We start from the raw sequence: 13,809 nt of genomic DNA, 5'->3' as shown, positions 1-13,809 counted from the left end.
ACTAACCGTCCATGCTTAGAGAAGCACAAATACATTCGGTGTGCCAACAAGCTAGCAGTAAGCTAATGTACGAGTCCTTCATTAAACATGCAGTAGGTAGAGTTTGGTGCAAAGGTCAGGCGGTGAGTAGCCCTGTCTTGGCTGCGGGTGTTTGACCCCCACCTCGGCCTAGCCATTACAGATACTTGTGTAACATTCACTGAGGGTGCATCTCCATGGTGTTATACTTCACACCCTTGGAAAACCTTTCAGGAGGGTGTCTAGTCTAGTCTAGAGAATGATCTTCTCATTAGGGACTTATGGCTGGGGAGGGGGGTGGTGGAACTGAAAGTGCATATCCTTAGGGCACACACACACACAGACGCGTGTGTGCCCTAAGGATATATACTTCCAGGTGAGTACCACAATGCCCCGCCCCAACCGTATACCAGCACACACACACACGCACGTATACACACGCACCACACACACACACATTCAGAAGGAAAGACTACAGACTGGCGCGCCTCTGTAGCTCATGGCGAGTGTCATGTTGCCAAGATAATAGGTCTCACCTCATTGAACAAGCTTATTGGATCTTCCTCAGAACTATAAGTGGTGCTCTAAATTGAATGCGATCCATGTTTTTTTCCACCGGCCACGTTATTGCATTAGGTGGGAAGAAGTAGATAGCTGGGACAATATTGTCTCCAGTCATGCGAAACAGGTGCTTATGGCCTTTGAGAGATCACATTTCAATCACTCTTGCAGTCTCATGTGACTCACCTTCTGCAGTAAATGATGACAAATGAGCAAATTAAAATGACACTCTTCGATTTTTTGGGGGCGGCAGAGACGAGAGCCGGCCTTAATTGAAATATCTATCACCAAAGAAATAAGACTAAAAAGACGGAGGATAGAAGCGTCCAGAGCTAAGTATCCCGATAATGAGTCTGTCCTGATGAGAGGATGCTTCCTCAGACACTGAGGACTATCCCAACCAACCAGCTCGTTACAATTCAGGAAGCAGGGAGGGCCTCTTTGAATCACTCTGAGACAGTTTTTAATTTTAATTTTTTCACTCTTGGGACAGGCCACTGAGTGGAATATTTGATTCAATGAATGATTCGACGACTCTCAGGCTGTGCTGTGGTTGATTATGTCTGACTTGAATATCAGGAGGAATAAATAGAGTACGTGCTGAGGGACAGCACAGTACATTGTTGGACAATGGAGTTACCAGTGGCTGAGAGTAGCTAGGTTTATTGTCATAGGTAGACAGAACAAGAGTTGTTTAGCTTTGCTTGGTCGTGGCTAGCTGCATACTGACCGTTCACCACCACGGCAATATCCACAAAGTCGATCTCGCCACGGGCCTCCACTCTCGCCTCACAGCGGTACACCCCCTCGTCAGCCTTGGTCACCTTGTGGATCTGGAGATTGTTGTTGGGAAGAACCTGGAACCTGCCTTCAGGGGAGGAAGAGGGAGAAAAGAAATATAGGTATAATGAAACAATGAAAGGAAAAAAGAGTTATGGAAAGAGCGAGAGAAAGAGAGAGAGAAACAACCCCCCCCCCCCCCCCCCCCCCTCAGTGATGAAGTCAGCCTTGTGCTACTGTCAATCTTCACTGAAGCACACCACCTGATAACATGGGGTTTCCACTGATAAACGTTCCAGCAATTAGACTTCAACTCCCACCCTTCACAGTGTCCCCAGACAGTTTGCTATGGACCCTATCTCTCCCTCTTTCAAGCAAAGATATTTATAACCCGGTCCCATAATTAGATTAAAATAATGGAAAAAAGGAGACTGGTATCTGCATCTTTAATCAATCCTACAGCTGGATTAAAGATTGTCTTTAGAATTTCAATTTAAAAAGATGACACGTTCAGAGTGCGCAAATGACTCTGTTTTGCTAATCAGCCCAGACAGTCTGCACAACTGTTAGATGAGGGTTTGTTTGGGTCGCTAAAGAGGAAATATTAATTATTAAAAGAACAGATGATTGGCATTGTAGGTTATCATGAATGAACCTGCATAGCCTACCTCTATGGAAATCTGTCTGTCAAAGAGCTTTTTGCTAAACTTCTGCAACTGTCCCAGTTGCATTCCTCTGTAGTCAGTCATCTATCATTGTACAGTCAGTAGTCTAATACTGTCTCCTCCAACATCCTGCTTTCACATGTCACACATTTCTCGGAAACTGGTCAAAAGGACATCGACTGGGCGACGCAATGTTTTCTTCACATATTTGGTCACTTAACAAAGAAAAGAAAAGCTGAATATGAGATGCTGACTACATCTGAACAAGCAGAGTGAGTGGCAGTTCGGCCATCCTCTGGTCACGCCTTCATATGAGCCATGTCACACCTTCAATCCTGCCCTTGTATGCCCCCTTTTCTCTCTGCTGGCATGAATATAAAAACCTATGAATAGATTTTGATAATGTGTGCTGTTTTACAATGTGCTCATTAAAAGAGTTTATTAGATCAGGTTGTGTGAGAGAATCTGGCATTAACACCTTTAATTTGTCTTTTTAGCTAAAGCGTCTAATTACACCGTGGGTGTAGAATGTGAATCAGAATAGTGTTTAATCGCCAGGTAAGTGGTCACAAACATGGAATTTACTTTGGTGGGCAGGTGCATATAGTAAACATAATAAACAAGATACAATGTAGCTATACAATATAATATAAAACAAAATAAAATAAAGTTAAGTTAGCATACGAATGCTAGTCCTTGTTGTGTAGAACCCCCCCCCCCCCCCCCCCCCCCCCCCCCCCCCCCCCCCCCCCCCCCCCCCACCCCCCCCCCCCCCCCCCCACCCCCCTCCCCCCCCCCACCCCCCCCCCCCCCCCCCCCCCCCCCCCCCCCCACCCCCCCCCCCCCCCCCCCCCCCACCCCCCCCCCCCCCCCCCCCCCCCCCCCCCCCCCCCCCCCCCCCCCCCCCCCCCCCCCCCCCCCCCCCCCCCCCCACCCCCCCCCCCCCCCCCCCCACCCCCCCCCCCCCCCCCCCCCCCCCCCCCCACACCCCCCCCCCCCCCCCCCCCCCCCCCCCCCCCCCCCCCCCCCCCCCCCCACCCCCCCCCCCCCCCCCCCCACCCCCCCCCCCCCCCCCCCCCCCCCCCCCCCCCCCCCCCCCCCCCCACCCCCCCCCCCACCCCCCCCCCCCCCCCCCCCCCTCTGAAGCCAAATACAGACACAGCAGACATAGCTGTGAAACTACCTGTTCCGATTTGATCCGACTAGAGTTTTTCCAAGACAAATGTTCAACGTTATTCGAGGGTTCCTCGAAAGCTATGGTCTGGTTGCGGCTGTCGTATCTAAACCGGGCTCACACACAAAGGATCATGGGTTCTACCGTGGTCCACTTACTGTAGTGCTCCTCTGTGATTTCCATGTTCTGGTAGTACCACGCCACCACGGGCACTGGCGAGCTGATGACATCACAGATGACCTCGGCCACCTCTCCGTGGCGGAACTCCTGCGGGGACTGCACCTCACGGAACGTCAGCTTCTCTGTGACAAACAGGATGTGAGGTTGCGTCAGGCGCATGCCGGATTGGAATGAATCGTCCGTACGCGGCAAGTTGATTTACAATTACGTTGTATCGATCTGATGATTGACCGATGGGCCCAGAAACACCACAGACAGCACGATACAAATCCGTTTTTATTTGTTATCAGTCCCGACCCTGGTCTCCGATCATATCAATCCGTCATTGTTTTGCTTTCCCAGACCTCCTGTGGTCAGGACAGAACATGCAGATTTATGACAGGCTAATTCATTCAGCTCTATTTTAATCAGATGATTGAGTGGGGATGGTGAATGTGTGGTGGCTGGAAGGTCCAGACCCTCTCTGATGGAAAGTACCGGAAAACGTCCGACTTCTGTTCAAGTCCCCGAGCCCTGACCCTGTGTGGGGGTTATAAAAGGCACGACACACAGCATCGGGTGTGCAACACTACACTATCTGTGTGGCCTTAATGAAGCTGCGAATAAATCAACAACGTTGTTTCTCCCGCCACCCCGGCCCCTGAACCCCCGCCCCCCCCGCTCTCGTATTAGCATTTGCCGTGCGCAGTTCTCCAAGATGAGTTCCCACATGCCCCACCTCCCTCGCCCACCGCCTCCCTCCTTCCTCCTCCCACGCTCTCTGTGTCTCTGTACGCCGCTAACCTGGACTCCTCTGCCTCGCCGCTGCAGAGACATGCTATTGCTGTGCGTGGTTTTAAGGGGCTCTTTCTTCCTCTCTCTTCAACCTCTCTCTCTCTCTCACCCGTGCTTTCCTTCTCTCTCTGCCCTGCTCCCGCCTCTCTCCGTCTCTTTCCCCCGCTTTCTCTGACTCTCGTCTCCCCTCTTTCTCGCTCTCCCTCCTTTTCTCATCTCCACCTCCACTCCCCCTCGCCCTCCCCCTCACTACAACACGACTAATATTCATCTCTTTGGTGTCGCTTGTTCCCGGTGCTTGTTTTCATATCCTGTCTCTTTTGTTGTTACTCAACAAGGAAATGAGTGAGGTGGAACACTGTTTTACAGCTTTGCAATCTATTGCACACTTGACTCTGTCGAACAGAGTCTATTCCGCCGACAAAGTAGATATTCTGCCGACATGGCTGCAAGGACAACTGTCAAGAGGGGTGACAAGACCATTTTTTCTGGAGACCCCTGAGGTGATACATGGACTCTTCTGTCCCTATTTGCTTTGTTCCTTGCCCCCGCGCTTGGCAGCACAGGTGTGTCTTTGTCAAGGCACTGACGGTACAGGTGATTAAGTCACTCCCATAACGTAAACCCGTGCCAAATGCTGTTGATGGAAAACGAGTGGAGAATTTAGTGACACGCCAACGGCACAAATCAGTCCCACACCTCTCGCCTATAAAATAGTATGAGTCGTCTAACAGGAATACTCATGTAAATTGGGGGTTAGCTCCAGAAGGCGCCTTGAATATTTTTCAACAGAGCTTGTGTGTGGTAACGGTCTGGTGGTGAGTCCTTGATCGTGTCACTGTGAGGAGGGTGCTGTTCAGCCCATCTTCATCTCACTAACAAGTTCGCCGCTGCTTGACTACTGGCAGCCTGTTGCTATGGAGAAGGAGTTGGGGAGAGGAGAGGAGACCGGCGAGTGCAAGGGTGGACGTCGCAGTCCTGATCAGAGCGCCGGCGCGCTGAGGGAGTTTGAGAAAGGCACATACCGCTTGTGTGTGTGTGTGTGTGAAGGGGGGAGGGGGGCGAGGAAGCACGCAAAAAAACACATAAACGCTGAGGTTATATGCCTCCTCCGTCTCTCCATCCCTCCATCCCTCCATCTCCTCCACATGTCACATCTCGTTAACACGCGCCCAGGAGAGCACCCCCTCCCATGTCATTAGGCGCTGTCACCGTCGCCTGCAGCACTGTACATCACGCACGCCGCCTCCCCCCTGCAGCCCGGCCACGGTCGGCTAGCCGCGGTCGGCTAGGCGCGGCGGCGAGCGCTGACTGTTAATACACTAGCTTTATGATCAAACGGATACGACGGTGATGCATTCCCCTCATGTCTCGTAACGTCGAAAGTTGCTCATGAGAGACGGACGCGGCGCCCATTTCAATGAGCCCGGGAATTCAGAGACGATGTGTGTGTTAGTGTGTGTGTGTGGTGTGCGCAGGTAAAGGCACAGGGGCTTGGGCTGTATTCGGAGTGATCTCCTCGCGTGTGTGTGTGTGTGTGTAGGTGCATGCGCATGGGCTGAGGATGTGTCGGGGTAATTTCCTGACGTGTGTGCGTGTGATTGTGTGCATGTGTGTGTGTCAATCTCACGGTATATCTCCAGAACCACAGTGGCCTCCTGAGTTTGGCCCCTGGCGTCGGTGGCTTGGCAGCGGTAGATGCCGGCATCCTCTACGATGGCGTTGTAGACGGTGAGCCTGGAGCGGACCCCCTCCGTGTGCAGGGCCACCCTCGGAGAGGAAGTGATGCGTTCTCCCTGGGGGTTGAACCACTCCAGCCTCACCGGCTCCCCAATCGCTGAGAACACACAAACAACATTGACAGAAACCCCGTCACACCCAACACAGGAAGTCATGCAAATGCAGAGGAATATATCTTCTTGTGAAAAACAAAACAGGGCATACCGCCAATCGAGTTAATGATTCTTCCCATTTATACTATGCTACAGTCCATGCTAAATCCACCCAATGGACCTGGGCTAACAGTCATCGTGATGATATTAGGGAGATTTGTTTGAAGCTGTAGCATTGTCAAGGGCGGTAGTTGTGTAAGGTAGTAATGTGTTCCCAGCAGTGCTCGAGCTCTGGGTTTAAGACAGAGAGCAGCTGAGAGTCCTCAAGCAGAGGAGCTGTGAACTGTCAGCAGAGCAGACGGCCTGAGGTTATATAACGGTGTCATAATCCTGGATTTACACACTTAATAAGTCTGTAAACCGAGAGAGACATATGCAGGCAATACACTTCCCAAATCAGACGCACCAAACCCTAAAAACCCACCCTGGGACGCACACACACACACATTAACAAACACACACACACACACACAACACTCATACACATACGCATGCACACACACATAATCGTATTCCAGTCTCTTATTGCTTTTCTGTGAAACGTGGCCGCTCCCCAGCAGCAGCAGCAGAGCAGGAGAGTACCAGCTGTCTCCTCCAGGTGGCCCCGCCCGTAAATCCTGCCCTCCTGGAGGGGCATGAAGGAGGCAGCCAGGAGGACCTCTCCCCGGCCCATCAATCACCCCCAGCCTGGGCCTGAGAGGGATCATTCCCCCAGGGATGGGGTGGCAAGCTGGGGGGGGGGGAGGTCAGAGGCAGGTGTGTCTGCGAGGAGGAATGTGCATGTCTGAAATCACTGGGCCATAACCAAGAGGTCAGAGCAGGTGAGGGTATCTGCAGAGTGGATTTGGTGCCCTCCTCGGGGGGTTCGATGACAGGGAGGTAACCCTTGAGTTGCTGGCTCAGATGTGATGAGATTGTTCTCTTGCTCCTTCGTGTTGTGTCGCGGCTCATCAATCTTCCTGATGGCTGCTTGTCCCTCAAGGCCGCCCGCTGGCCAGCAGAACCAGCTGGCCGCGTCGCCATTGGTCAGCTCGTGGGATATCGATCTCAAACTATGTATGGTATTCCTATCGACAGAACTATCAATGAGCAAACTAGAATATTCGGCATTATCAAGGCACCTCTGGGCTATGGATTCAGCTGTTCAAGTGGGACCAGAGCAGACATCCATAACTGGATACAATCCAAGCATTATCTCATGCAACGCCGCACTATGAATACACAATGTACTGTATTAAGGACAGGCCGTCAAAACAGGCCAAAACAAACACGTGGAACACCCAGCATTAGAACCAGCCAGCCAGCCAACGCTCGCCGACGCCACCCCTCCGTGCCGCGGCACGGGGAGCAATATCACACGGATGAAATATTGAAGCGTTCCCGCGCTCCTCCGAGACGCGTGTTATTGTGTGAACACGGCCCATGGCGCTTTCGAGCTCAAATGAGTCCACCTCCTCGTCCAGAAGCACTCGGGGTCCGGCCCCAAGGTGCCGTCCGGGCTGCCGGGGCTCCAGCCTGCCAGTAATTGATTCGGGTCCGTGGGGAGACGTCTGGCGTGCAGAAACAGGCCCGGATGGCAGGGAGGCTTTCGCGTTCACTGTATTTCTGTGTGTGTGCGAGTGTCTGTGTTGAGAGTGTGTGAGGTGCGTGTGGAGGGGGGGTTGGGAAAGAAAGGGGGGTGGGGGGGTCTATGTGTGTGAGTGTGTGGGATGTGTCTGTGTGTGTGGTGTGTGTGTGACAGGGAGCGATGCGGCCCAGAGGGAGTGACTGTAATGAACACATTTAGGAGGAGGACTACTCGTGTGAACAGGGAAATTCATTTCCTGTCACAGTGACAGTGCACTATCTCTCTCTATTGCTCTGTCAATCAATGTCGAACCTGTGTTGTTTGCGCTTGTGTGTATGTGTGTGTGTATAGTATCATAGAGAGTTATATCCATGCATGATGTTGACCCTACGTCACACTGTATAGCGCTGTGTATTAGTTTGCTTGTGTGCGAGCATGCAGGCTTGTGTGAGGTTCTGTGAAGGTGACTCATGACCTTTCTGTCTCTGCTTTGGTTTTCTCTCCCTCACCTTCTCCTTGTCTCCATCTTGTTCATTCTCCGTCCGTCCTTTTCTCTCTCTCTCTCTCTCTCTCTCTCTCTCTCTCTCTCTCTCTCTCTCTCTCTCTCTCTCTCTCTCTCTCTCGCTTTCTCTCTCTCTCTTTATCTCGCTCTCTCCCCCCCCCCCCCCGCTCCGTGTGTGTAGGTGTGATCCCGGTGAAGCCGGGTGGCTGAGCGGTGAGGGAATCGGGCTAGTAATCCGAAGGTTGCCAGTTTGATTCCCGGTCATGCCAACTGACGCTGTGTCCTTGGGCAAGGCACTTCACCCTGCTTGCCTCGGGGGAATGTCCCTGTACTTACTGTAAGTCGCTCTGGATAAGAGCGTCTGCTAAATGACAAAATGTAAATGTAAGCCCCCGCAGCAGACGGAGGCCTCCTCAGCCGTGCTATCGAGGTCCGGGGGCGAGCTCCTCCGCCCCCCTCTTCGGCTGTGTGTGCAGAGGGGATCCACAGCTAACATGAGCTGGGCAGGGGGGGAGGGGGATTTGCAGAGGCTGGAGCTCTGATCCAAACACGCCTTGTTTGTGTCTGCTGCTCCGGAAGGGCCCCTGCCTGGGAGGATCGTCCGTCACGACAGCACGTGTTAGAGGCTGGCGTGGTCTCTTTGTGTGGTCCGGAGGTGAGCCCAGTCGTGTTATTGGCAGTGGGACGTTCCACTCTCGGTGTGATGCTCGTCTGATGCCTGAAGCTCACACCTTACCTTGTGGTTAGATGTGTGAGCGGGGCAGTGGTTGGTGGCGGTGGGAGGGCTCCTTTGGACGCGTGCCTTTGGTTGGCGCGTGCCTGGTCAGAGGGCGGGTGCGCACGCATGTGGTTTGCGCGGATGCGGTTTCAGTGTGCGCACGTGGGCACAGTGTGCGTTTGCGCTCCGAGGATATGCGTGCGTGCGTGACCGTGTGTGTGCGTGAGGCTGACCCACGGGTCCCACATCTGATCGGTGGCAAAACATTCTTCTTCCCGGTTAGGGAATCGGGCTAATAATCAGAAGGTTGGCGGTTCGATTCCTGGCTGAGACAAATATTGTTGTGTCCTTGGGCAAGGCACTTCACCCTACTTGCCTCGGGGGAATGTCCCTGTACTTACTGTAAGTCGCTCTGGATAAGAGCGTCTGCTAAATGACTAAATGTAAATGTAAATGACATAAACCGAATCCCACCTCCACCTCACACCCCTGCCTCTGCTGCCTCCGCCCCCCATCCTCCTCCTCCACGTGCCCCCCGCCTGGCCAACACTTCAGGCGCTCACCCCCCGCTGGGCCGGGCTGGCAGGAGAAAAGAGGGGCCCGGAGGAGGTGGAGGGGGCTGCGAGCCCACAGCTGCCCTCCCCCTGCAGAGGCCCAGGCTCTGGGCTTTGGGGAGGGCACTGTGCCCCTGGCACACGGAGCCCCGGCCAGGGGTGGAGGAGGTAAAGGCTCCGCTGGTGGTGGGGATGAAGGCGGGCGACGAGGAGGTGGGTGGGAAGGAAGCGACGCAACATGAAGTGTCCCCGAGCTGCCTGTCCGGACGCGTGGTTGAAGACGCGCATACACACGCCAACACACTCTCTCTCAAACACACACACACACACACATTCGTATGTACATACACCCCACACTTACCTGTACAAGTGAAGAACTTTGACTCTCCAACGCTCAGCTCCACTTTGTTCAGAGAGATGGACACCTGCAGAGCAGCTGAGAGACAAAGAGAGATAGAGAGAGAGTTGAACTGACATTTTCGCTGACTCACAGTCCTGGGCAGGTGCCCATTGTAGAAAGCTTCCGAAACAGTCAGCCAGTCACATATAAGAGCCAATCACGAAGCAAACAGCATCCGTGTTAGCCCAGTGCTGAACCACAGGCTAGCATGTCGAGGTCCACACAAAGAGAACAAACTAAACTCGTCTTTCATAGCGGCAAGAGTTCATACCAGTCGAGGCTGCACAACAGGGGCTCAAATTTATTCTTAAGTACACCCAGGACTTTAGCCCTCCAGTCTTCAACCTAAACCTGAATAGTCAGAACTTGTCAGGATCTTACAAAAGGCTGCATGGCTGTGAGAGAAAGCCTTTGATCTTCTCTCTCTCTCTCTCTCTCTCTCTCTCTCTCTCTCTCTCTCTCTCTCTCTCTCTCTCTCTCTCTCTCTCTCTCTCTCTCTCTCTCTCTCTCTCTCTGTCTATCTCTCTCTTTCTGTCTATCTCTCTCTCTCTCTGTCTCTCGCTTTCTCTCCTCACTGTCATTCTTCTCTCAATCTGTTGTTGTTACTGGTGAATCCCTCCACTAGATACACACATTCATATGAAGTCACAAGCACACAAACATGCCGAGAGCTTCTCTGGCCTCAGCCATCGGGGCAGTGCACTGAAACAGCCGCCATCCTGAGCCTGCTATGACACAGAGCAGCCTATAGATGGCACTAGGGGGACACAGGAATGTGACCACCTAGCATGCTTGGTACCTGTGGATGTGGAGAGTTCTGTGACTTATATTTATATAACTGCTCAATCCCAGACGCACCCACAGGCACCACACTTGGACACGCGCACACACACACATGGTCACAGACACAAAATCACCACCACACGTACACACACACCTAACTAAGTCCTGGCGGGCTTTGGCGGCGCCCTGCCCCACTTCCTGCGCCGCTCCAGCTGTTGCTGGCACCCCTGCGTGCCGGGGACACGAACCGCCCGTCTGCCACACCTCACACCCGCTCCCCGCGCCTGATTAACGACCAGACTCAGCCCCCCCCCCCCCCCCCCGTCACCACCGTCACCCCCCGCCCCCGGACGCCACGCCACCCGCCCCCCCCACTCCCCCCCTACATCATTAGCCAGGAGTCTGTCGGGGTTGGGGGGGGGCTCTTAAACCCGCAGGTGAACGCCGACTCCATTTTGGACGGCGCGCAATCGGTGGACAGATGCTGTGTTTTGACAAGCGGCAGCGACCACGGGCACGGCGTTGGATGCTCACAACCCTTACCCCCCCACACACACACACACACACACACACTCCCCCCACCCCCCAGGTGGTATCAGACGGCGTGCTGTGAAAAGGACGTTGGCTCATTTGCACGTAGCTGTCTGTTGGCGATAAAAGCAAGAGGGCTGCTTTAACAACAGCTGCTTTAACAGTGTGTGTCTTATTTGGGGAAAAGGCCATTTCAACAGACATTAGAGATACAACCATACTCATCCTAATGGTATCATTTGACCCGGTTATCATTGACAAACAACAAACAACATTTCGGAACCTAACCTCAACACAAGCAGACGTCCAAATAAAAAAACAGAAAGATCTGGGAGAAAATGATTAGTATTTGATTGACAAGTAAAAATCATCCAATCAATTGCCTGTGAACTTGATAATGATGATAAGAAGTGTGTGTACGTGCGATTGCTTGTGACCGTGTGCGTGTAGGCGTGTGTACAGTGTGTGGGGCCCGCGCGTGCGTGCACGCGTGTTCTCCCATGCTAAACAAACAGTCTTGCATGTAGAAAGTGCACATTGCCTGTAATGATGCCCCCAGGCAGGATCGCTGTCGGATAATTGCAGATGATGTCGCTGGGGAGTGGAAAGGACTTCTGTTATCAACCAAACCCTCCCCCCCCAAACTCCCCCCTCTAAACCTGCCCAGACTAAGAAACACCGGAAGAGGAAGAGGAGCCAGAGCTACGCTGGGTAATTTCCTCAACTGGTGACCGTGGGCTGTGTGCTGACAAAAACACAGACACATTCAGGGAAATCTCAGGGGACGGTACTGTGTTGAGGAACTCCTTCATCCAGGGAGAAGGAGAGAGGAGAGAGGAAAGGAGAGGAGAGAGGAGAGAGGAGAGGGGAGAGGAGGGAGGAGAGAGGAGAGAGGAGAAAGGAGAAAGGAGAGAGGAGAAAGGAGAGAGGAGAGAGGAGAGAGGAGAAAGGAGAGAGGAGAGAGGAGAAAGGAGAGAGGAGAAAGGAGAAAGGAGAGAGGAGAAAGGAGAGAGGAGAGCGCACTGAGACACAGACCCGGGACATCTTAGTTTGTTTATCTGTCGGTCTGAGTGTGTATCTGTCTCCTGACGGTGTGTCCTGTGCCTATGACAGCTGGGCCTCAGGAGGAAACACGGGTGCCCGTGCTCACCTCACCATGTCCAATCGCTGTGACACATCAGAACATGCACTCCATGGTCTCCTGCACAGTCCTCAACTGCCTATCCCTCTCCTCTCCCTCCCTCCCTCAGTTCTCCCTCTTCACCTCTCTCTTTCCTCTCCTTCCTCTCCCTCTCCGCTCGCCCTCGGTCTTCCCCCCGTCCCTCCCTTCCCCCTCTCTCGCCATCCCGTTTTCTCTTTCTCTCAAAGTATTTCTCACCCACTGCTTTCCAATTTCCCTCCCCTCTCTTAAGCTCCTTATGCTGCAGGACGGCCTGGTGGAGATGGACCTCGCTCAATGCCTCTTCCTCCCCCCCTCAGGAGATGTTTCACACACACACACACAGACACACACACACACACACACACACATGCACACACGCACACAGGATACAGCAGAGGATCGTTTTATGGCTTCTATATTCAAGGGGCATGTCCCCTTCATGGAGCAGGTCAAACTGCTAGTATACAACCCCATCCCCCCCACGCCCGAACACACACCCACACACACGCACACACACACACACACTCAAGGGCATCTTGCTGCATTTAAAGGTGGCGGTGCTTCCCAGTGCCCACCATATGTCTGGCTGTACCCTTGCAATCGCGGGTAAGCTCAGCCAGTCTGGCCTCACACCGGAAAACGTCTTGCAAAAATTCATGACCTTCCCTTCAGCACACACACACCCACACACACCCACACACACCCACACACACCCACACACACCCACACGGTCAAGGCCACACCGGGCTGGGTCCAGCCGGCCTGCCCGGGCTGTCATCCGTCAGCCAGGTCAAAAGCACCTATGAGGAGAGTGACTCCTAACATGGCACGGATCAGCGCCCCGGAGCTGGGAGAAACCCAGTGAGAGCGTGGAGCCTTCCGTCACCAGGCAGGGGGTCCAAGGGAGCTTTCATTTACAGCCCGGCGGTCACGGCTGTCACATGACCAGGCGCGCGGGGGGGGGCGGAGGGGGGCTGCCAGAACGGCCCCTCTATTCACGAGGGGAGACGGAGGCTGACACGAGCGAACACACTCGGCATTGTGACACCGTGTGGAGCTGGTGACGTCCACAACACAACAGGCAAACGCGCACACACGCACACATATGGTGCAAAGACATAGGAATATTCACACACGACACACCACACGCACACGGCCGCCCGCCCACATTGCCTCATCGTTAAGCTGATAGCAGATTGTATGGGGAATGGAGTGTCGTACTGCACAGAGCAAATCCCATTTTGTTCGGGTATTGTGTTTATATTTATAGAGATGCATTAGAAGAATGTCCCAGTAATCGTAGGTAGAAGAGATAATGTTCTTACTGTGGATCTGTTCACCGTGTGAATAATACCAGGGCAGAAATACACAGTGTGCTTCCTGATAGAGTAGAATGAGGTTTTTCTTTTCCTTGTCTACCCACAATCCTCAGCTGTTAGGGTTTGGTTTCCCAGTCTCACTCCTCTGGCCTTGCTTAGCCCCCTGTCTGCCTTTCTCAGCCGGCGATCTCTTAATCTCCAACACCTATCTCTCCCCCCCCCCCCTCCT

General features: G+C 53.5%; 1 protein-coding gene across 1 annotated transcript in view; it reads right to left on the bottom strand.

The window, feature by feature from the left end:
- The window catches only part of zgc:152904 (uncharacterized protein LOC767777 homolog), a 33,141-nt gene extending 29,677 nt beyond the window's left edge, over nt 1–3,464 (bottom strand). Inside the window, exons 1-2 of the mRNA XM_067260118.1 lie at nt 3,357–3,464; nt 1,310–1,447 (exon numbers count right to left, since the gene is read on the bottom strand). Coding sequence (XP_067116219.1) covers nt 1,310–1,447; nt 3,357–3,381 — 163 coding nt within the window. The 5' untranslated portion in view covers nt 3,382–3,464. The remainder of the gene's footprint in view (nt 1–1,309; nt 1,448–3,356) is intronic.
- Nucleotides 3,465–13,809: the final 10,345 nt, after the last annotated feature.

This window comes from Osmerus mordax, chromosome 22 (assembly GCF_038355195.1).
Source record: "Osmerus mordax isolate fOsmMor3 chromosome 22, fOsmMor3.pri, whole genome shotgun sequence".
In the NCBI taxonomy this organism is placed as follows: Eukaryota; Metazoa; Chordata; class Actinopteri; order Osmeriformes; family Osmeridae; genus Osmerus; species Osmerus mordax.
This window is presented reverse-complemented; position numbering and strand designations above follow the sequence as displayed.